The 26,193-nt window shown below is 36.8% G+C and overlaps 1 protein-coding gene across 1 annotated transcript in view; it reads left to right on the top strand.

The window, feature by feature from the left end:
* Positions 1 to 26,193, top strand: part of Thsd7a (thrombospondin type 1 domain containing 7A) — a 411,960-nt gene that overhangs the window by 297,023 nt on the left and 88,744 nt on the right. Inside the window, exon 7 of the mRNA XM_048448971.3 lies at positions 21,123 to 21,317. Coding sequence (XP_048304928.3) covers positions 21,123 to 21,317 — 195 coding nt within the window. The remainder of the gene's footprint in view (positions 1 to 21,122; positions 21,318 to 26,193) is intronic.

Raw genomic sequence — 26,193 nt, 5'->3', positions numbered from 1 at the left:
TTTCTCAAGACTTTAAAGACCACTAAGGGGGTGGGAAATCCTACATCTATCATTCAATATATGATGGTAACTGGTGAAAAGAAGCCTACTTTGGATGCTTTATTCCAAATCCTTTAAAGTTATTCCCTAAAATGATTTTCTCCTGAACTGTTAGAGTGGTCTACTACTTAGACACAGTAAGACTTCTAAAGTGAAATTTTTTCACCCAAATAAGAACTATTTTCTAACCACTAGCTGTAGAACACACAAGTAGCATAGTAATATACTTTTCAAGGATGGTATTTAGAATTTCAGCTTTATGCAGAATAAGAAAGGGCAGAGGTTCATAAGTTTAAAGGCATGTCTCTTGGTTTTTCTTTTATATTATAAGAGTAATTAGTGAATGAAGAAAATTGTACTTACAAAGAGTGATGTAATTTTCTTGTAATGATTAATTTTTAAGTGATAATCATCACTTGCGAATGATAATTTCACCTCGTTGGTCCATAATATTGAACAGAGAATAGCTCTGACCACTCAGATCAGATGTCTTGACTAACCAGTTTATTTTTCAACATAAAAATCTTGTTTTTCTGTATAAGCTAGGGCACATAAGAGACTAGGATCCCCATAATTATATTGTAATTTTCTTTAGCATCTTTAAACTATACTGTCTCTAACTTAGAAAGTATTTGCTCTGTTCTAAAAGAGTAAAACCCCCCTCCAACATGTGCCCTTGTTTTCTTTCATGTTTGGACTAAAAGCATGTTTAGAATACATGCTTCATACATACATTCACATTTCCCACATGACTTTGTTATGTATAGCCAGAAGGAAGATCTTTTATCAGTGAGCCCGAAGTTATATTGTGTTAATCAGTATGTCTTCTTTAATATAATTTATCAATTATACTGTAGATGTGTTTGTGCATTTTAATATTGTAAAAAACAATTTTTTTAGTGCCTATGTTGTTCTTTGAGGCACCTACCACATGTTTCAGCACCTACAAGATGTCTTAGTGTGTTAGAAGAAGAGACAGCCAGGGGATTACCAAGAATTTGTGTGTCATCTTAAGGAAATGGTGTTCTACATGGCAGCTACTTTTGAGCATAAGCTTTTAAAGATAGCTTTATTAAACCAATAGACTATAAAAAATGTGATGGCTTTTGGTGATTGTATGGATTTCTCTTAAAGATGCCCATAATATATTATTACTTCTCTTAGTCATGACTATAATTCTCATCAGTCATTCAGTCTGGCAGTATTGAAGCACATCAAAGATGAACTGGCTCCCCTACGTAGAAAATGCCCCAGAGAGTATGATAACCGGCTGCAGCTCTGCACAGCTACTTCATGCACAGTTGCTAAAATCCCATGTTCATTATTTGGTCCAGAGATAGTTGACTATGGAACATTCTAGGTAGCTTATGGCTTTATGTTTCTGTTGATCTTCTAAACCCCAGTATGACTTTTAGCCAGTGAAGGGTTAGTAAACCATGATATCAGAAGCTTAGAGGTTGAGTCCTTAGCACCAAAATAAATAAATGCCAAGAGCCAAAAACCACAATTCCAAATCATTTTCAAAAAAAGACTATACCATTTAATAATTGTTTAACAAATTAACATTTCTTCATTTACTTATCATTATATTAGTTTTTCAAAACTATGGAAAATCACTGAATTATCAAATTTATGCTATGGGTACAGTGGTGTTTACCAACAGAGTACTTTTATACAAGTCTACCTGTAAGTAGAATTAGGAAACTATGATTAGCACATTAGTCCAAGTTAATTAGAACACAATGGAGTTAATAATGGACTATGTTCATCCCCACAGTAGTGGGGCAGGAATCATCTCTTCTGACAGATGATGAAGTAGTCACGGTACTTTTACAGCATAGGCATGGTACTATTGCATCATAGGCACAGTACTATTGCATCATAGGCACGGTACTGTTGCATCATAGGCATGGTACTATTACAGCATAGGCATGGTACTATTGCAGCAGAGGCATGGTACTATTACATCATAGGCATGTTACTATTGCACCATAGGCATGGTACTATTACAGCATAGGCATGGTACTATTACATCATAGACATGGTACTATTGTACCATAGGCATGGTAAAATTACAGCATAGTCATGATACTATTGCAACATAGGTATGGTACTATTATAGCATAGGTGTAGTATTATTGCATCTCAGACACGGTACTTTTATGGCATAGGCATGGTATGATTGCATCATAAACACAGTATGATTACATTATAGGTACAGTACTATTGCATCAGAAAAGATATTTCAACAGTGTGGCAGATATTGTGCTAGGTTCTTAGTTTAAAAAATTCATTTAATATATACAACAAAACTATAAACACAAATATTGGCTTCTATTTGATAAATCGAAAACTAATCTTAAAATATGTAAATAATTACTGAAGGACACATATTTAGTAAATTGGAAAAACAGAATTTGAAGCAGAGTAATTTGTTAGTTTAATTTACTAAAAATCTGTAAGATATAGAAATTGAAATTGTAGGTAATTGCAAGCTCAGAAACTATTAAGAGAAGTGAAATTATAAAAAAGCCTATTTGCACATGAAAGTATGAATTGCCTACCTCTCTCAATAATAGTGCCATTTCCCCATTTTCATTTCCCTCTTCATACATACAGACACAAACATGTGTGCACACACATGCATGCACACTCACGCAAGTCCCTTTTTACTTTCTGCAGTTATTCCGGGTTATATACTTATATTTGAAGATCTGGAACAAGGAACTTCATATGAAAATATCATGTGATGCTTGTCTTTCTGAGATTGTGTTAAGTTATTCAATATGATGTTTTCAAATTTTCGTAACTTACCTGCAAATTCCATGATTTCATTTTTCTTTAAGCTGAGTAGTATTCCATAGTGTGTATATACCACATTTTCATTATTATTCGTAAGTTAAGAGACATCAAAGTTGTTTCCATTTCCTGGCTTTTGTGAATAGAACAGCAATGAACATGGATGAACAAGTATCTGTGGGGTAGGATATCCAGTCCTTTAAGTATTCCTGGGCAACATATTAGATTTAACTTTAGATTTTTAAGGTTTATCCACACTGATATCAGAGTAGGGTAAATAACAGTTACAGATACTGGAAAGTCATAAAGAATCATACTATTAACCATCCAATATTTAAAATGTCTCTAATACATGTGAATATTAGACATAAATAAACTGACAAGGTTTAAATAAAATTATCACATCTGTGCCTTGCCCCCCCCCATCAAGGACCACAAACTGTATGAAAAATAAACCCCAACACCAGATCTGAGAAACCCTCGTTTGAGTCGTTGGACAAGGTTGTCCAGAAAACTCCCATAATATTATAAGCTATTGATTGTTATTGCTATTGTCCTTGGATTCATTCCAGAAGTGCTAGCAACACCTGGTAGCTGAAGATACCATGCAATTCAGACACAGGGCTGAGAGGACCTCAGCTGGAACAGACATGGATGCCTTCTTACTGACGGCTAGTTTTCATGGTATCAAGAAGGCAGCATACCAACTTGCAAAGAAAAGGACTATCAAACCTACAAATTGTAGTCACAAACTACTCTTTCATTTTCCAGTTGCCCAGAACCAAATAATCACACAGAATCTATGTTAATTATAACACTACTTGCCCTGTTAGCTCAGGCTTCTTATTAACTAACTCTTACATCTTAAATTAACCCATTTAAATTAATCTGTGTATTGGCATTAGGCTGTGGCTTACTGGTAAGGAACCGGCATCTATCTCCTTTGGCAGCTACATGGTGTCTCTCTGACTCCTCATTCTCTCTCTCTCTCTCTCTCTCTCTCTCTATATATATATATATATATATATATATATATATATGTGTGTGTGTGTGTGTGTGTGTGTGTGTGTGTGTGTGTGTGTGTGTATCTTCCAGTCTGGCTATATTCTCCCCTGCTATAGATTGAAGCAGATTATTTATTAACAAATGATAATAAAACATATTCGTAGCATACAGAGGGGAATCCCATATCATCTCCCCTCTTCTGTCTAAATAAAAAGGAATGCTTTCTAAATGCCCCTCAACCAAAGAATAGATAAGAAAAATGTGGTGTATTTACACAATGGTATACTACACAAAGGAAAAAAAATAACATCTTGAAATGTGCAGGCAAAAAGATAGATCTACAAAACATCATATTAAGTGAGGTAACCCAGATACAGAAAGATAAATATTATATGTACTCACTCATAAGTGGCTTTGAAACATAAGGAAAAGAAAGAACAGCCTGAATTTATAATCTCAGAGAACCTAGAAAACAAAAAGAACCCTAAGAGGGGCATAAATGGATCTAATCTACATAAGAAGTAGAAAAAGACAAGATCTCCTGAGTAAATTGAAAGCAAGGGGATCATGGGGGGGGGGAGAAAAGAGACGAAACAGTGAAAAATATATAACTCAAAAAAAAAAACAATTTTAAAAAGTTAAAAAGGAAGGTTTTAACTCTAACACGATAAAAGGTTCAAGCAAGAATTACAATTACAATATTTAGTCTACTTGTATCTGGTAAAATTAAAGAAAATATAATATCATCTATTTTATCTTTGTGAGCCTAAAGTTTCCAATCTAATTTATCTTTTATCATAACTAAGGAAAACTATACTACCTGTCTTCAACCCCTCAAGGACCCCAGAATGACATAATATTCCCTAAGTAAACAGAAAGTGCTGTTCAAGCAACTTCCAAAACTCAAAATTCACCAAGACATCTCACTTCCTGGACAGTCAATCCAAGTTTTTATGCACCCGTCTTCAGCCTACAGGCCCAGAGTATCCAACATGAAATTTTAAAGACTCTTTGCCTGTATTGGCAGTTTGTCGGTCACTTTCTTCTGTGTCCTACGGAATGTCTGGCAATTTCTTTGGTGGAGCAGGAACCCTGTAGTACTGTCTCACCTTCTTTTGGAAAGTTCAGCAGTCATTTTTCTGTAGATCTTGTATGTACATGTTATACAGCACACCATAAAGCTGTCCAGGCAAGAGGAGTTTCTTGCCTTGTCGCAATGAAGGCAAATTCCATAATGAGTTTCTTCAGTGCCCATCAACCTCTCTGAAGTAATTGGTGCTTCCAGAAGTAGACATGTCTCACTGTTAAGAAAAGTTTAAGTTCTTAAAACATTTTAAATACCATATTCTGTATGTCTTTGAAAGGTTTGAAGAACCTATCCATCTGAAATATATCTTATATATCTAGAAAATCTATCATCACTACAAGCTTGATTATTATAAATGACTATTAATCTATAATTTTTAATTATATATTACATTTTTAAATGATCTGTCTAAACATAATTCCTTAAACAAGAACAGAAATATGTGTGTGTGTGTGTATAGTGAAATTGACCTTAAATTTTTATCAAGAGACCAAGATCCATACCAGTGCAAAGTATTCATCTCTATATCATATCTCCCTTATTCTTATTAGAAATTATTGTGAACATTAATAACTTATTATCAACCTCCATTAAATGAAAACAAACATTTATAAACAATCATTTTGGGGAATTTGAGTGTAGTTTTCTCCAAATTGCTTCCTGCTGTTTGTTAGATGAAGTATTTTTAGGGTTTGTGGAGACCTTGCTTGGGATCTTGTTCCATCAAACCACATTAGCCTTGAAGGATTCCACAGGCTCTCATCTCCTCTTGAAACAAAATCAGATTCTCTTTTTCAAAGTAACATATCATTAGAGTCAAATTTTGAAGTCAAGATACTTTTATGTTATTTAACTTAGCTACTCACAGAATCAAATTTCTCTATGCAGTCAAAAACTTCAAAGAAAACAAAATAATAAACATAATCCTGATCCTCTGTGTATTTTCCCTCTTTACATGGCTTATTTCTTTTTTATTTTCTACTCTTTTAATCTATTACTATCTTTCCTCTTTTATATTACTTTTACTGTCTCTTTAAAGACTTTGATTTATTTTTAAAACCATTTACTTCTTTTTATAACTGTCTATATTCTTTTTCCTCTCTCTTCCAAGCCTATGTACATTTTTAAAACACACTGTGTCTCTTTCAAAGGTCTTTTATGTCTAAATCTGTCCTATTGGATATCTGAAATCCTTTTATGATAAGGAACATTTTAAAATGATAAACACGGTCACAACAGCCCTGGAAGCTGGCTCTGCCTCTCTTGTCCTTTCAATATGGCAGACGTAAGTTTCCAGCAAGCTCTGGGACTGCTGGGTGGGAATAATGCTTGTATCTTGATCTGGGAAACAACATGTAGTTTATAAACCCTTTTAGTCTGAGTAAAAGCTAAATCTACCAAGCAGTATGTTGGGCAGCCTAGAAATGTCTCCATGTATGGTGGCAGGAATCCAACATGCTTTCCTTGCTGTAAAAGTCTAGCAGACCCAATCCAGCTACTCTCCTAAGGAGGGGTGCTAAATGGCAGGCATGATCTCAGCTACTTTCCTCCTAACCATGAGTGGGCATACAATCACCCGACATACAATCACTGGGACCCAAAATGTGTGGCTGGCCATGCAGGCTAGTCCCAAATGCATAGGCACCATTCTGTGGTATGATTTTGTAGTCAGAGACTGGTCTTTTGTTTCCCAGCGGTCCAGAACTGAATAATCACACAGAAACTATATTAATTACATTACTGCTTGGCCTGTTAGCTCACGCTTCCTATTACCTAACTCCTACATCTTAAATTAACCCATTTCTATTAATCTGTGTTTTGGCATAAGGCTGTGGCTTGTTGTTAAGGAACGGTGTCTATCTCCTTTGGCAGCTACATTGGTGACTCTGACTCTACATACTCTCTCTATATCTCTTGCAGCCTGGCTATATTCTGCCCTGCTATAGGCTAAAGCAGCTTCTTTGATAACCAATAATAATAGAACATACTCATAGCAATAGTAATAAAACATATTCATAACATACAGAGGGTACTCCCACATCAATGAATAACAACAACCCATATGACACAATAACCATCTAAGGGTGCTGTTCAGGCAAATATACCTTGGTATCAACTAATAACTCTCAAATTGGACTTTGGACATGTTCAACAGGAAGTAAACAGTGAGTGATACAGAAAACTTACCCAAACAACAAGTGCTACATAATATTAGAACTTGGAGGACAACCTAGCACCTCTGCTTTGCTCATCCAGCATATCCCCTAAATTCATTCCAACAATTTATTCCTATGCTTGCAAAAATGTGTAGTTCTCCTCAGTAAGGAAACTTTTCTTTACAACGCATGAAAGCCTTGAGAGAAAACCACAAATACATCAATAAAACACAACTTTCATACATAAAGTTCAAGGATCATTGTGGGAAAAGCAGTGGAAAGATTGTGAGAGTGAAAGGCACAGGAGTTTGCTGTGAGGTTTTGTCTCCTGGAAATGTGAGAAATTACATTCATGACGTCTCACCAACATTGCTCCCTAAACATGACCTGAACAAAGGCAACAGCAGACATGCTTACTTGAAAGTAGGAAATTAGCAAAGCTCAGCGCTAGAGAACGAGCTACAGCCAACTGGGAGATGCTGACAGAGGGAGAAATAATCTTTTCCAGGGAAGAACATACAGACTGACTCTCTAATACCAAATGTCCATCTGCGAAAACGTATACCTACAATACATGGTGTGGACTGGGAAGGTGCTCTTTGTGTATGAAGAATGTTATATAAATATAATATAAATATTTAAATATATATAAAATTTCAAATAAAGGAAACCATGAATTTTAAAGAGAACAAGGACAAGTTTATGGGAAGATTTAGAGGAAAAAAGACAAAGGGAAAAATGATGTGATTATATCTTAATCTTAAAAACTAAAAAAAAAAAAAAAGAAAAGAAAAAAAAACTTTTTGTCTTTTTTTAGATTACCTTTAATCCCAGCACTCGGGAGGCAGAGGCAGGCAGATCTCTGTGAGTTTGAGACCAGCCTGGTCTACAAGAACTAGTTCCAGGACAGGTTCCAAAGCCACAGAGAAACCCTGTCTCAGAAAAAAAAAGAATAAAAAGAAATTGTGAAATAAATATGAACACTGAAACAAAATAAAACTTATCTCAAATGCTGTCAAAAAATAAAATTATTTGAATTTTTCTACAGGCTTGAGAATCTTTCCTATAAACCTGAGTCAGGATACATTTTAATCACTAAAAATAAACAAAGTAAGAGGGTCCATAATATTAACTAAGACAGAATCACAGTAGAAAAGGACAGAAGAGTAAGTGTTATCTACAGTTAATAGAAATGAAGAAACCTGTCCCACTTCTTTTTCCAAAAGACATGGACTTTCAGTCTTCCCATAAAGTACATAAAGAGCATGCACTGAAAATCTAGTGAGCAATAAGAAAGTCATGGTACCACCGTATCTACACTTGCAGATCAGAAGCTCACCTTTCTCCTCCCTAACACAGGAGTTCTTAGAAAGGTCGGCTATGATTGGTTTAACTTGCTTACTAAGGGACCAAATGACATCATAGGTGACTTAAATTCAAAAAGAAGTTCTATTTAAATTCCACTTAGGACTCAGTATTCAGCATTTATTCATGAGTCATGTTATTTATTGCACCTGATTAGGATAGATTCTAACTCAAAAAAAAAGAAAGGGATCATAATGATTAAACTGAAGCCTGGAATAGGTGAGTGGGAGGTGAGCAGATGAGAACAGGAAATGGGAACCCTGAATTCAGAGACACATGACTCGTTTCCTATGGTCTTGAAAAAATAAAAACTTGGTCAGGGATTTGAAATAATAACAAAGTGGTGACAGAGAAGATATAATTGGGGGAGTCTGAGAACAGGAAACAAAGATGGAAGAAAAATCACTTGAAGTGATATTTGAAGAAATTAATTTGGTTAAAGGTATTTAAATATCAATAGGTAAAAATATAATCGGATAAAAAGAAAGCTAGAGATATTTTTCATGTCGTGAATTACATAAAGAAATTGTCAAGTAAAAAATTGCTCCAGTATTACATGGCGTATTTTATATAGTTACAGTGGAGACAGACTGAAGTCAAGATGGCAGAAACAAAAGACAGAGGTTGTTTTAAGAGCAAGAGTAGGCTACTGACAAGGTGAGGCAGAGCCCTGCTGGGAGATGTGATCGATGAAATCCATCTCTCACAATGAGCTGTTGCTGAGTTTCAGTGCTTTGCTCTATGGACCATCTGTGTTTTCACCAGAACACAAGGACGTTAGGCACCTCCACATCTCATGGAGATGGGAAACCAAGGCACTTTTTACTTTATTTGCTATCACTTGGGAGGGATAGTTCTCAACTCTGAGAAAGACAGTTTCTAGGATTTAATACTGGTAAATAGCTTTGAGAATTACACAGATTTCAGTGGGGAGAAAGAAAGAATTTTCAGTTACATTTTAAAGTAAATGCTCAAACAGAAGAAATGGGTGGAAAGAGCCCTCATCCCAGAGAATGATTCAAACATCTCTCCAAATCAAAAGTAAGAATTCCAACACAATTAACATTTGCTGTGAGGCTTCCTGACATAGAAATAGAATAGAATTCCTTTCATAATATAGAGATATCTATGTCACGGTACTAATGAACTAGGCTTAATGAACAATCAGGCATTAATGGTCATGGCCTGATTCCTTTTCCCAGACATCACCTGAGAACCAAAACCACTGTTTATAGCAAAGAAAGACACCTACTTTCCTGCGTATGGAGGCTACATTTTTACCTTATGAACTAAAGACTCATCACATACCTCTCAACAGCCACCCAGTAATAAGATAAAGTTCAAACCCCATCAGAATCCTGTACATGACTACCATGAAAACAATGAGGGGACATTTGGTCTGAAATAAGCTCACAGACTCATTCTGTGTGAGTCTTCCTTTCTTCTGAGCATCACACCTCCCCCAATCTTCAGGCTTAAGCCTTTACTAAAATATAATTAACAAATCTTCAACATTGCTTCTTAAGATGGTTTATCCTGAGCTTCTTTTCAAAAGTCACAAATCTCATTATAGCCTAAGTCAAGGTCCATAAACTCTAGGTAAACTCCTCCAACTGCTGAGGGTGGCAGCGTGGAACTGTGCCTCTGTCCTCTCATAGATGACACAGGAGATCCTAAGGGACTTAGAATGCAGAAGAAAATCAGAGTTTAGTCTGAGGAAGGAAAATGTTAAGGCCTAATTTGCTAGGTCCTAATGAACTCATATTTTGGAATGGAACAGACACCTGTGGGGAGTGTTTGTTAGAAAAGAAATGAGTAACAGAGTTCAAACCCATTTCTCCTCACCTCACAAGCAAAGTGACAGTGTCTGAACCAAGTACATTGCCAGATCTGAAGACCCAGAGCAAGGCAAACCCCTAAATAAAAGGTTCTCATAGTCTACCTGGGATACAGATGAGTAAACATACAGTAAAAAACTCCTCAGTAGTCTAATTATGAACCCATCAATTTTGCAATGAGTTGCGGAGAGTTTAATTAAGGCAATAAGAAAACACCTTCTTTAAAAAGATAATGCAAATATGAGACCATTATCTTAATGTCTAAGTTTTTTGGCTAAAAAGTAAATATACATATTCACAATGTCAATATAACTTTTCCAGTGATTTTTGAACAATAAAAAAGATAACCCAATGATATTTCTCGGAGTTGCTGTAGAGTTTGTTGAGGTCTAATTAGACAAATCTAAATCTCAAACTATAATGCTAAGGACTCACCACAGAGTTGGTTTTCTCAGATAACATTTGCATCTACTTTCACTCTATGATCTCTTTTCTGTTTTTCACTTCAGCTCCCTTATATTAATAAACTTTAATATTGAGAAGAGACACTTTACCTAGACTGTTAGTGTAAGACAAGAAATATACAACAAAATCTATATCTCGGTTCTGCTGAGATGCCTTATGGTTAAGAGTGTGCAGTACTATCCCAAAGCAGCCAGGCTCAGTGCCCAGAGCCCAAATGGTGGCTCACAACTGTGTGTTAACTCCACTGACACAGATCAGAAACTCTCCTCAGGTCCCTGTGGAGATTAAGCATATATGGATTCAAACACCAAAATACATAAAAATAATTTTAAAAAAATAAAAAGACAAATTAAAATAATTCAGCAGGCCTTTAAGGAACAGTGCTAAGACACACATGCTAGCACATAGTTAAAAAATAGTTCATTATGAGCTTAGTGTTTTATTTTTTCAATCTTGATTTTAATACTTTCAAAGCTTTGCCAAACAATGGTTTATCTTTTATATTTTGTATAAGATCTGTGAAAATTAATATAATAAGTTACTGGTATATGCTTTAACAAAGGAAGAAATTCTATACTGAATCTCTATTTCTATTTTGTTTTATTTCCATTGGAAGCTTCATGAATTTTTAGTATTATTATTTCAAGTAGATGTTCAAGTCCTTTACTAGTGATAGAAAGTGTAGTAGAATGGAAAGGATAGTTAGGAATTCCATGGAACAGTTTGGAATCTTCATTAAAACACACTGGACACAGTGTATTTGCAGATTTAGCTAAAGATGTCAAAACGCATGTTTCAATTTATAAAAATGATAAAAAATGGTCTATGAAAACATGCTATTTAAGATTATAATATATTTGTAATATTTTTTCTTCTATTTCATTCCTCCAAGCCCTACCATACATACCTCCTTTCTCTCTTTCAAATTCATTGTCTCTGCTTTTTAAGTTACATTTGTATATATGCATACAGAATATACATATATATTCTTAAATATAATCTGCTCAGTTTGTATAATGTTACTCTTATGAATGTTCCCAGGGCTGAAAATTTGGTATTGGACAACCAATTGGTGTGACTCATCCCTGGGGAAGGCTATTTCTTCAACTCAGCATTCTATAGTAGCTTGCAGTTCTTTGTTAAGGGTTGGGGCCTTATGGTTTTCCTTACTGTCCACATAAGCATGTCTCTTGTTTTCATCATTGTTTAATAATTAAAATATACTCTTAAAATTACACTGGTGATAAAAAACTAAATAGATATCAACTTGAGCATTTATTTCTCAACTTCAGCTTACAAACATTAATAAGCAAACCAATTCAATTTTGTGGGCCAATTTCTTCCATAGAATCTCACAGACAGATTTAAATTAGCCTTCAAAATTAAGTAAAGGTTAAATATTTAAATTAAAAATTGAGTTCTGTGTTCTTTGTTTACTGTAAAATATATGAGTTTGCAAGGTTAGAAAAAATCCTGAGCTTTGTAGGTACATACAATGAGTTATGTAAATGTAAACAATTCTTTGAAATTATTTATATATTAAATCTGTATCCAAAGTGAGTACATTCTCCTTTTACTATACAAAGAAGAACATAAAATGTTTTTAATGTCATCATAAGGGTCTCACTAAAGCGCTGTCTTCAGAGCAACTACAGAAAAGAAATAAATGTGCTGGCTCCTATCAGCGCCAGTTGCAGAACTTCATCTACCACAAGAGTTGTCACCACACATGTCCTGGATTTAGATTCACCTAAGCAGAGCCCCAAAAGGTCCCTCAGGGAATATCTGAATGTGCAATAGTTGGAGGGCCTCAAGATGAAAAAGGTGCATTCCCAAAGTTCTTAGCAGAAAAATTTCCATTTTTTATTTAGAAATACATATTCTAAGTGATCTTTGGCTATATGCATATTCATATCTATATAATCTCTGAAGTTATGTCATGCGAAACTATACTTAGCCAACTAAAGCAAACATAATTAAGAAACAAGTTCTAAGACTATGAAGAAGAAAATTGGTTTTGGCTGTTGTTGTGTGGCCTTATTTTCAATCCACTTCTCACAAATAAAGTAAAAATGACACCTCACAGTCTCGAGGTTCTTCAGCTATGAAACTGCAGGTGAAAAACATAGACACATTTTACTATTTACTTGTTACTTATCTTGCTTTTTTATATTTATTTCTTTTAACTAGTGATTCACATATGACTTAGCCCTAGATGTTGGGAATTTAACTTTGAAATAATAAAGCCCCTAAAGTTCCAATTAGCCACATTGGTTAAAGCACTCATTAAAACAAAGCCAAAGATTTGAATGATTCTCAACTCTCACAGGTGCATTATTGTCTGTTCAGTGGACACAAGCCCAATATAATTACATAACCATAGAAAGGTTAGCACTATGTCTGTACAGAGGAAGTATGTAGCTGCCACCATACACCAATTTTTTGAGAAACAACTCAAGAGTACCAGTTTCTTAACTTCTTTATAAACAAGCCCCATCCATCAACTGCTTTTGTGCTTTGATTCTTCTTACCAACATACAGTTTAAAAAGACTGGAAATTGGTTACCGGCTCTATCACTTTAGTCAAGCTTCTGTTGTTTGGCACAAATACCAAAGATTTATAATTCTCAATTTCCCTTAAAGTTAAAAAAGAGCATTTGATCTGGGAGTATAGCTCAGTGTCATAGCATGTACTTAGCACAAACAAGGCCTTGGGTTCAATATTTGTCACTACAACTTAAATTTAAAAATAAACTTTAGAAAATATTGATGCCTATGTCTAAATATTTGTCTGAGACTTAGCAAAGATGAATATATACAACATTTATTAGACAGAATGGACATCTGGACATCTAGTAATGATTTTTAAGGCACAGTTTTCACCTGTGTTTATTCTCTGTATTAAAAAAAAGTATAAACCATGTCCCCCAGAAAAGCAAGAATTATAAAGTATAAAATTCAATTTATATGGTTGCCCTTTAAAGTGGAAGTCTGATTCTCCTCAAACCAGAAGACAACAAACATAGATAAATCCTAGAGTGATATTTCTTATATTTTATGTGTGTGTAAGCCACCTGAAGATCTGTTTTAAGTGCACATTCTGGTTAAAAGAAAGAGAGGTTGCATTTACAGCCAACAGAGGATTTATACAAGGCTTCCCAATGAGTAGTTTTGTAGGGTCCTAGACTGCTGGAATGCATGAAAACTGAACAATTACAGTTCTTAAATCCATATATAGTATTTAATTCATATCCAAAATGTTTGTTTCTTAATACAATGTTCATTCGTTTATTTATTTTGTACACAAAATATTAGTTTTCTTCTATGTGTCAGCTATAGGTTTACAGTATAAGGAAACAAGAAAGATGGGTGTTCAAGATGATTTAATGTATAAAGACCATATGTTCCAAGTTTGAAGACTCAAATTCAGTTCCTCAGGCTCCATACACTAGAAGAAAGCCAGCTCCAAAAAGTTGTTTATTTATTTCTACCTCCACACTCACAACATGGCATTTTTGTACTCTCCAACCTTGCACACACATAAAATAAGTATCAAAAAATGGTAAGTGTCATGATCTCTTATTTAATCTCATTAACAGGTTCTTGCAGCCATTAGTAAAAATGTATGCCAGTTACTGTGAGGGTATGTGATCAATAAAGACTGAATTTTGGCAGTCATCTGAAAAATGAACAAAAATTTTCATACAAAATCAAATTAGTTACTTTTCTATTGCTATAAAGATACCATAACCAAGGCAACTTATAAAAGACATGGCCTATATAGGCTTGTGGTTCAAGGGTATTCAAGACCATGATGAGAGAGTGAAGGTAGTAGTCGTCCTTGGTGACAGGAGTAGATTCCTATGGGCTCACTGTTGAACCATAAGTGTGAAGCAGAGAGAATGAACCAAGAGTGACTAAGTCTTTAAAAATATCAAAATCTGTCCCAAGAAACACTTCTTCCAGCAAGGCCATGCCTCCTAAGCCTCTCAAACAGCACCATCAATTGGGGGACAATACTCCAATATAGGAAGAGGGCCTGCTTTTTCATCCCAGCCTCCCAGAACCAAAATAATCACACAAAACTGCATTAATTAAAACATTACTTGGCCCATTAGCTCTAGCGTCTTATTAGCTAACTCTTACATCTAAATTTAACCCATTTCTGGTAATCTGTGTATCGCCACGTGGCAGTGGCTTACCTGCTAAGTTTTGGCAGCATGTCTTACTCTGGCAGTGGATCTATGGTGTCTATGAGTTTGCCCTTCTTCCTCCTAACCTACAGTTCCATCTTCACTGCCTACCTATGTTCTGCCCTATCAACAGGCCAAGGCAGTTCTTTTATTAATCCATGAAAGAAACACATAGACAGAAGGACCTCCTACACTCCAATGCCTGAAAGTATGGAGGACATTTCTCATTCAAGCCGTTACAAAAGTAAAAAGAAATTGCAAAATTCCTGTTTCAGTGGTGATATTTGTTTGTGAAAAGAAAGGGAAAACTAGTTATTGTATCAAGAGCGTAGGCTTCAGTATGTTCACAGAGGATGGGACTGCATGCATTCAGTCTACCCAGGATCAAAGGAACACAAATCTCTGCACAGATTGGAGTTGTCATCAAGAGCTGGTCATCAAGTTCCAACCCTAACTGAGGATCTTTCAACAACTGATGATTGCTGGTGAGAGGAAAGTCGGGTGATTTCATTGCTATGGCTCCTGAGAGGCTACCACTCATGTCTCAGTGGTTGGTCCTATATTCTGATATCACTAAATAGAATCATGTTTTGAATCTATTTAGGGGATCTTGAGTACCATCCTCAGTACCCCCTCAGGGCTCAGAATAATATGTCTACTGCAAGTGAAGACCTGAAGTTTAAAAAAAAGATAGCTCAAGCATGTTACCTCTGCAGGTTCTTTATTTTTCAAGTGAGAGGAAAAGGTAAAGTGAAGGGATGATCCCCACAAGGATTTTAGCTTTTACAGTCACACCTGGACATTTCCATAGCAAAGACAATGGTAATATGCCTATCAAAATTACAAAAAAAAAAAAAAAAAAACTCAGGTAGAACCTGATAAAGCTGCATTCCAGAACAGGGGACAATACCAGTAAGGAGCCAGCATTCAAGGGAAAAACACTTAACATTCTAAACCATTATATAAAGTTGCTAAACATCCCTTAATCTTATATTCACCCATTCTCCTCATCCAATCTTTTTTGTGATAACCAGCTTTGGCGACACCCAAATTTGTTTGTTAGCAAAGGTGGGGCATGCTGCCTTCCTGTTCAGTGCCTGTCATCTTTAGACATTTCTATGTGGTATGCTAGCAGGTAATAAGGGAGAAACACCATGACTTCACAAGACTTTACAGAATTGACAGCAACTTAACCAAAAAACAATTGTTCCCACAGGCTCTGCAAAACAAGGTGCCCTACAAGTTGTGCATTTGTGGGTCTGCCTTTATGAATCTCTCAGCTGTATATTTACTGTGCAATACTTGTGACTTCTGATAAGCAATGTGTTGTGTGAACTTGCAGAAAAGCTGGTTAGTGACAGGGGAGGAATTGTTGAGACTGAAATAGATGATGAGTTTCATGAAAACACATACATGCACATACGATATCCTCAGACTATTTAAATAAAAGTTTAACTGTAAATTGTAATGGATTAAGTAAAATGCTGCAGGTTCCTGAGTGACTGCAGCGGGCCTTGAGACCATGTTGCAGATCCCCAAGCAGGGGAAGGCAGTGGGAAGTGGGTCCCAAGAGCATCCAGTCCAGGCAGGGATGGAACTTGAGACCACAAGGAGAGACAGACAGATGGGCATGCCATGAGACCACACCGCAGGTCTCCAAAGGCAGCTGGTCCCGGGTAGGAAGCCACACAGTGAGCGAGAGACATAGACAAGGATAGGCATGCCATGCAGAGTGAGGTTGGATGGTTATTTAGTGGGTTATGGAAGGGAAGGGGAGAGGTTGTAGTGGGAAGGGGAAGAATGGAGAGAAACACAGAGGGGGGAGGGGAGAAGTGGGGGAGAATGGAGAGAGGCAGAATGCCTCCTGGGGGAGAGAGGGAAAAGGAAAAGACTCAGGCTACAAGCAGGAAGGAAGATCTTCCTGCTCAGCTGATGGGGGGAGTGGGTCGGGATGTCTCTTAAAAGGACAGGACAAATCGTTACATGAATACCAGACAGTAACAGCTGAGAGATAAGAGAACTAAAAGGAAAAATTCTATCTGACAAAGTAGAAGAGTGTAATGTATACTCCAGAATTATCATGAATTCTCAGAAATCACACCTGAATTAGTGTGCAGGGTTCCACCAAAAATTAAGGTATGCTGTTTATATTGAAGAATATGCCTAGACAGAAATAAAAAAAAAAACCCTTCCTGGGTTGGGAGATGGCTCAGAGGTTAAGAGCATTGCCTTCTCTTCCAAAGGTCCTGAGTTCAATTCCCAGCAACCACATGGTGGCTCACAACCATCTGTAATAGGGTCTAGTGCCCTCTTCTGGCCTACAGGCATACACACAGACAGAATATTGTATACATAATAAATAAATAAATATTTTTAAAAAAATCCATGTCTAGCAAAGCATGATAGAAAACTGGATGATACAAGGTAAGAACAACTTGAAACAAGGTCATTTTATATATCTCTTTGGTTTACACGCTAGCAAACAGAAAATTATCCCTCAAGCCAGTAGGTCTATTAGAATAGTATTTGTAATGGTCTGTCCTGTCCCTTTAAGAGATAAGCCCTGCTCACTCCCTCCCCCGTCCACTGAGGCAAGCAGATCTTCCTTCCTGCTTGCAGCCATGCAGCCCAAGTCCCTTCCCTTTCCTCCTCTCTCTCTCTCTCTCTCTCTCTCTCTCTCTCTCTCTCTCTCTCTCTCAGAGGCAGCTTCTGTCTCTCTCTTCTCCCCACTTCTCCCCACTTCTCCCCTTCCCCCTCTCTGTTTCTCTCTCTCTCTCTCTCTCTCTCTCTCTCTCTCTCCTTCTCCTCCTCCTCCTCCTCCCCTTCTTCCTCCACCCCTTCTCCTCCCCTTTCCTTTCCATAACCCACTAAATAAATATCCAACCTCAATCTGCTTGGTGTGCCTATTCATGTCTCTGTCTCTCTCCTGCCACGAGGCTCCCTGCCTGGGGCCAGTCACCTTTGAAGACCTGTAGCATGGTCTCATGGCATGCCGATTCATCTGTCTCTCCTCATGAGAGAGGATGCCCCATTGAGGTCTCTCACCTACCATGTGGCTCCCTTCCTGGGACTCGCTGTCCCTCATGGCTCACTGCAGCCACTTGGAGAATTGTACCATCCATGCCTGGGACTGGATGCTCTTGGGACTTGCAACCCATTTCTGCCACCACTTAGGGGACTTGCTGTATGATCTCAAGACTGCTGCCTACTGCAGCCACTCAGGGACCTGCAGCATTTTACTTAAACCATTACAGTATTCTTGGCATGAACCCCCAGTTACTGTAGAATTATATCTTTCTGAGTGAGATGATTGGAAACTTTTGGAAAAGACATGAATTGTCACATTTGTTGACTATCAGCTGCATTTTCAAAGTTTTCTATCATTCTACAGGACAAGAAATGAGAGAAGAGAGATGTAACAATAAAGATAATCCCTTGACTAAGAATAAGTCCAATTTAATTTAAAAAGTTATTGTTATTATTATTATTATATAAATTATAAAATATAAACTGTTAACTTCCTTATTACACAATAATGATTTTCTACTCTACTTAACATTTATGCATCTACCTATTAATCATATTGTCTTATTGGGTTATATGCCAAACTTTGCAGCTAGTAGAAATGTTATGCCCAGATCATGAAGTCCCCCAAAACCCAACTAAAGATTGAGCCCTATATGTAAAAGCAAAGAGCCTTTATTTAAGCTTAAATTTGGACTTTCCATCTATTGAGATGGAACAGTTGAGAGCAGAGATTTCCAAGCCCAGTCAGGGTATGGTTTTTATCACAGTAGAAGTTGGGGTAAGGGGACTTCCAGGATTTAGGACCCTGATTGGCTGGCATTTGTCTAGGCAAAAGGAGAGTAAATTGAGTCCTGGACTCAGGGACATCTGGTGGTTGTATCTAATCTTATCTAATGGCTGGACTGTAAGGTGATTTTTGGAAGTTGGTCCTCCGTGGGTGGTGTGAACTTACAGCTTGAAAGGTGTGGTCGATCGGTAGTTAAAAATTAACCAGACTAGCTTAATATAAAAGTTTTAGTTTTAATAAACAGAAGAAAGGAAAACTTACAAACGCAGGGGGCAAAAGAGAGAAAGCAGCAAGCACACATGGATATTTTATTTGTTTTGTGTGGCCCCAGGGGGCACACCCTAAGCAGAATGTGATTGGCTGAAGTTCCCCATCAACAGCTTTTCCTGAAACCTGGTGCTGCCCACCATGGCAGCTTTGTGGCCTGGGCCCCATGTGTGGCCAGGCTGTCCTAGAGCCCACATGGTTTGGGCTTTATTATGTGTGGACAAGTTGTCCCGGGCCCACTTTAAAGAATGAAGCCCTGCTGCCTCCTTGTAATTCTAATAAACCTCTTCTACTAGTGAAGAAGTCTGATTATTTAGGATCTTACAAAGTAGTGGCTATAAATAGTGAAGAAGTCTGATGATTTGGAATCTTACAAAGTAGTGGCTATAAATACACTTCAATTGACTTCTGATTTTTTTTCTAACATAAAAGGCCCATCAAAACACTAGTTATCGAGTTAGCACATTTCCAATTTACTTCTAATTTTCTGTCCCACTTTTTTTTTTCAAAGATATGTCTAAAGCAGTGTGCAGCACAACAATGTTTCTAGCCTTCAACCGAAGAAAATTAGTTGGGATTTGTTAGTGTAATAGTTGTTCAAGAACGACACAGGAAGGGACCTTTCTCCCCTGGATGTCTAATACAACACTTACAATTTTACAATTTTTACAAGACCATCCAGGATTGTGGATATGTCGCACAGCAAACAGCAGAAAGATTTTCCATGGCTTACATGATATGTTGTTTTGTTCTACTCAGTATAACCCAGGAGCACATTTGTAACCAAGCCAACAGAGTTGCGACTTTGTAACAGACATCTCCTTCTACCCATATTTCTCACAGTCTTCTTGCTTCTCCTTGTTATTTATTAACAATAATAATTTCTTTTCTCTGGCCTTTTGTTTATCTCATGTCATTCACTCCTCAAATATTAACAAACATCGTCTTAGTTACTTTTCTCATCACTGTGACAATACCCGGCAAAAGAACTTGAAGTATAAGTATCGTTTCTTTGGGTTCCAGGCTTGAGGGAAATAAATCCATGTTCTTTGATTTCATTGGTTTGGGGCTATTGATGAGGCAGAATACAATGGCAGAAGGAGAAAGGGGCTATTCCCTTTAAGGTGGACAGAAAGCAGAGAGCTACAGAATATAACCCCAAAAACATGCCTCACCCCAGGTCACACAATTTCTCAAGTCAGGGGCCATCTCCTAAAGTCCCCAGGCCTTTCCAAAGCAGCACCACTCTCTGGGGACCAATTATTCAGTTCATGAGCCTGTGGGGAGCATTTCATATTTAAACTACATGTGTTGGCAGTATAGCTATCTAGAGTTTTGTGGCAATGGTAGAGAGTGTTATATGAAGTGTTGTTTGCTATAAAGAAACAGCTCTATACCTAAAGACCCGCTGAAACTGTCAATGACTCTAAAGCATTTGGGTGACACTTGCTTACTTCTGCATGTGCTCTGTCCTGTCAACAGTGCTCCCTCTTCCCATGTGGCCATTTTAATAACTGGCATGGTGATTCTATTCTACTCTTTAAATTTCCTGCCTGCTTCTGCAGAGTGAGGAGGCGGGGGATGTTAAGAAAGAGAAAGGTGGCTAGTTGTATAAAAATGCCTTCTCTGGTAGATACAATAACATTTTATAGAAACTTCTGTGAGTTGATTCATGAAAACACTGACACATGCTATAGCTATCTGTCACTGTAAAACATAGTTCACCTCTGAATAAGGAAGGCAACATAATTTCATAATGCTCTTTATTTCACATTAATATTTTAAATGTAAAAATCACTTATGGGAAGATACTGTAGGGTAAAAATACTTTAGGTAATATGTTGATTTCTTTGCCTTTGCCTCTGATAATTAAGGAAACCTTATTTATTTAGGGATTTATGTGTCTGTTTCTATGTTTGTATATTTCTGATATTCTTTTAACATTTCACCATAACAACCATGTCTTCTCTTCACTTCCTTATTAATTAAGAGTTAATGGGAAATAGTCTAATTTATCTGACACCTGTCTTATTTCAATCATTCATTTGAAATGGACTTAATCATAATAAATACTGGTGGTCATGTGGTTCCTAGGAAAAGAAGTGGACAGACAGCTATGCAGAGACGCCATCTTTCCCATTCCTGTGGCCTGCGATGCCCCATGCCCAAAGGACTGTGTGCTCACTGCATGGTCCACATGGTCCTCCTGTTCACACACCTGCTCAGGGAAAACCACAGAAGGGAAACAGATCCGAGCTCGGTCCATTCTGGCCTATGCAGGCGATGAAGGTAAGGTCTCCAGCCTCATGACTGTTTCTTCTGAAAATTGATGACCATTTACTGTGTAACATGTGTAAGGCAACATTCTATGAAAACTAATGGACAGAAATCCAACAATGAATGACTTTAAATATCAGTTCATGTGGTTTCATTCTATTCCTAATAATTAATTTTGAAAATGGATGTTTAATTAAGAATAAATGATTTTTAATTTTTTTTTCATTCGGCTAATTCATGTTTCTTTTAGTCCAAAGTGTACAAAGCAGAAGAAATTGAGAAATGGTCTAAAAATCCAAATATTTCATTGTTTTCTATTTCAGTAGTTTGTTTTAGTCATTGACAGTTTAATGTCTCATAGAACTGCCATTTATATAATAAGAAAGTGTATTTTAATTTTTAGCATGGCTATTGCATTTTTGAGCACCGGCTCTGAGATACGCAGGACCCAAACACAGATTCACCTTATGGGGTGAACAAGGCATGATTTTTACAGATCACACCTCGCCTGCAAGCTTTATTGCCAAGAAACACAAGGCAGTAATTGCCTCTGCGCTGCTCTCCAAATGCTAATTTGTCCTCTGTGTGACTGGGTGAGACAGTGTCAAACTCGTGTATTTCTGGAAGATGACAGAAGAGATGGAAAACATGGGAGTCAGATTCTTTCACGTTGAGGTCCATGCTCCTTCAGGAACTCAGGGTGCCGCTTCACCATCCCACACTAAATGACCCTTCTTACTCACATTTAGGACTTATAGATTACAATTTCTCTTTGTAATAAGCATACACACCTATCAATCCCTGAAATTAATTGATTTTGATTGATTTTCTGTCATCTTTGCCTTTTTATGTTTCCAGGCTTTTTGATCATAGTATCTCATAATCTTATTTAACAATATTTGCTATTTCTTTACATAATAAGTATGCAGACTATTTAATTACTTGGCTTTAATATACAAGTGTGACATATAATATATAAAAGTTACTCTTCAGAAAAGTTTATAATTTCTATAGACCCCTCAAATATTTTCCACTAAAAATATAACTGATTGCTAAAAAATAGAAAGCTTATAGAAAAATATAAATTTTAGAGGAAACAAACCTTAACTCTTCTGAGCTCTCCTAAACACCTCCACCTTGAAAAGACTACCTTCGCACTTCAAACTCTGTCATCTCAGATTGTGTCTTGGGTTTCATTAAAATTAGATCTGTGGTCACCCTGCTTCCTGTAAACCCATTATTCCTGGCAGACATTTGCTGTGAGACTAGTAATGAGTGACTTTTCACCCCGGGCCACATAGCAAGGATTCTGCTGTGCTTGCAAGACGGCAGCAGATCATTTTGTCTGTAGATGAGCCACTTCACACGGAAAGGTTTTCAATGCTTTAAAGGCAGAAATTCATGGCTAGTATTTGATACATATTATCCACCTGATTTGAAAGGGTGGGTCTTCAATAATTTTTAAATTAAGTCTAGTAGCTGTATCATAAGCCAGTTATACTGGGATGTTGCACATGTTTCTATAATACACCATAAGGGCAAACATCATTTTAAGTCTAAAGCAGACTGAATATCTGTAAGTGGATGTCTTGCTCTCCACCAATGACATTTACAAAACATAGTATAATTGTGTGAGACACCTAATGGAGAGCTCATCTGCAAAATAAATTTTCTTGATACTTGTTATTTGCTGGATATGAAAATAACCTTTAATCTTGTAGGAAAAGAGACTGCTATGATACCGGGCTTTATAAAACGGTTTCTGCTTTCTTTTTTTGAAAGAAATACACCTATAATAAATCTTAAATTATGTGTTCTTATCAACAGTATTATAGTCTGTAAAAGTGAGTGTTTTATTATTCTACAAAAACTAGAGCTGGGAATGTGTCTCGGATTCTTTTAATGCAAACTGCTGTGATAATTTTATAGGAAAACAAAAGATAAAAGTGATATGTAGTATTTAGAGATGAGATTATACAGTTTTTTTCCTAGGAAGAAATCAATGAGAATGCAAGTGTATAGGTGTGGGGTCTCTGTAATGTAGCAGAAAGTCAGTCACGTGTGCTGGGGATTGAACTAGGCCTTTATGCTCTACCTTTGAGCCTTATCCACAGTCACAGATCTTGGTTTCTGATTCTGTTTTAACATAACCATAACTGTGAGTGATCTCTAGGCCGGAGGGTGGCCTGACCCCAAAGAATCTGAGCAACATAACAAAATAGAGACTTCCCAAGGGAAAAGTATGTTTCTTGACTTGTCAAACAGCCCTTCTAATTTGAATAGATTATGTTCAGAAAAGGAGGAAAATTATATAGTAAACTGTTAATAAATGTATCTATACCACAAAGATAAAAGGTTTAACCTTCAGTCATTCTTTCTAATTATCAATGTGAATATGAGTTTAAATAGGGGAAGAGTTGGGGCAGAGCAAAAGGGACACATTTAATATTTGACCAGGCTGTGATTCGGTTTATAGTGTTTCCAGGTCTGCTATGGCAAGATCCTGGAAAAGCCCTTTATGAATTCCCCACCTTCATCACCATCCTGAGATGACTGCTTTTATTTGTGGGGCAGCCTACTTCTGGCCATAAAATAATTACTTCTAATTAAAGAGAGACAGTCCCATCACTGAGTATTGTATCTGCAGGATAGCATGCTGTAGGGAGTGGAGCTGGAGAGATGCTTCAGCACTTAAGAACACTTGCTGATCTTCCGGAGGATCACAGTTCAACTCCTACCATCCACAATGGATAGTTGACAACTACCTGTAACTCTAGCTCTAGAGAACATGAAACTCCCCCGGCTTCCCAGGCACCAACGCACACTGTAGTATGCATACACACAGGTACACACATACAAATAGAAATAGGGATGTCATTAAAAGAAATAAATCTTGCTTAATCTAGTGATCCAAATCATTGAGAGTAATGGAGCAACTTAAAATCTCATCTCCCAAGTGTTCTGCAATAACAACGTGGCATTGCTTATGATACAACTTGCCAGAAATGCACACATAGAATCTTACTTTGGAAAGGCATCAGTCAGAAAGGTGCTTTATAATTATAAAATAATGAACACTAAATCCTCAGAATCACCTATAAAAGTTAAGAAAATACAGACATAATATTTCCAATTAAAGGAGACCAACAATTAACAAAATGCATAAACGTGATGATTGATTCAAATTAAATCCTTGAGCTAAGAGATTTTTTGGGATAGTTGAAAGTTGGGATGGGGCTCAGAGTACTGAATATGTTTATGTATGGAAGTATGTCTTACTTACAGAAAATAAACATCAAATTTTTTCAGAGTGATGAGCCTCATTCATCACCTTCTTACAAACAGTCAATGAAAATAATTGTAGACTCTGTGCTACAATTATGAAGGTAACTCAAAGAATTTAAAAGAAAACAAAAGAATGAAAATAGTTTGTATATATTTTCTTTCCATACAATCTTAGATAACACTATACAGCATAGTATCAGCAATAAACAAAAATGCCTACAAAAAAAATTCATGCTGAAATATCGTCAGGAAACCAAATCACAATTGGAAACACCTAGAGATAGTCAAGGCATGAACACTAGAGAAAGTTGACTAGAACTTTACTTTAAGCCAGGTGGAGGTAAGAGGTTGCGAGGAGAACTCATGGGAAGATGTTCACTATGCAAAGATGAGGACCATACCCAATACTCATGTAAAAAGGCTCTAGGTGTTGTAGAGTGTGTTAGTAATTCCAGGTCTGGGGCAGCAGAGACAGAGGGGTTTTGTGCCCTACTGGTCATCCAGCATCACCTACTCAGTGAGCCCCAGTCCCAGTGAGAGAGATCATAATGCATACAAGATGGACAGTTCCCTAAGGGCAACAACTGATGCTGACCCCTGAATTTCACACATGCATATACCTGCACACACATGAACACATACACACGAACACACTTATATACACATAAAAAGGGACAGGAGCCCATATTGGGCTCAGAATTTTACTTATTGTTTTCTACTTATATAAAATTGAGAACTTATTTTTAATGTATTGTATAATTTCTTTGAATAAGCATCTTTGTGATATTATGCATAGTAGGGTTTGCCCCCAAACTTACTTTTAAATTTATGTTGTCAAGTTCCAAAAAAAGAAACCCTTTAGTACTTGAATCTGTCATGTGTGTAATGTAAGTAGTGGTGTGTTGAATTTGAACCAAATATAAACATTAGTGTTAAATTTTCAGTGTTTTTCATTTTTTTGAATCCCCATGCATATTTTCAACCAACTTCATTAATAAAGGTAAACATTATGTCCAGGCACCTACACAGAGTGAAAAATGGGAAGAGATTTGTTTTTGCAAAGTTTAGGATGACCTGATATAACTTTACCAAGCAAATGTCACTGTGCTGTCTTATCTGCCGTGTGCAGAGAATAGATGCAGATTGAAATAGAATTATGCCAATTTTCTCAAATAATTAGAAGTCTTCTGAATCATATTTTACAGAGAAAACTTGGAAGAAGTAATAGTCCTATTTTAATATGTTCATATTTAACAGTTTAGTGATTTTGATTATCAGAGCCACGAAACAGCTGTGTTTCTTAGAGAATTCAAAGACCCACAGATCCGGGTTGTGTGTAGCTACGAAGAACACTTGGTGTCTAAGTAGACGGTGGCATTTCCCCATCCTCCTGCTTCAGAGGATTTGAGGAGGCTGCACAATAAGAACTCTTCTTGCCATTTCTACTAATGCTCTCTGTGTGTCAGCTCTCCCAAGTGCTTATCATGCCCTTGACCAGGGCTTCTCACCAAGCACAGTCTGCTATGAGAGATTTGGGCTGCAGCAGGAGCTGACAGTAGAAATACCGTATCTCCTCTTCCTAACGGATGTCCCAACTCTCCCT

The sequence above is a fragment of the Myodes glareolus genome, chromosome 25 (assembly GCF_982192425.1).
Source record: "Myodes glareolus chromosome 25, mMyoGla1.1, whole genome shotgun sequence".
In the NCBI taxonomy this organism is placed as follows: Eukaryota; Metazoa; Chordata; class Mammalia; order Rodentia; family Cricetidae; genus Myodes; species Myodes glareolus.
The sequence above is the reverse complement of the archived record's forward strand: the minus strand, read 5'-3'. Positions and strand labels throughout refer to the sequence as shown.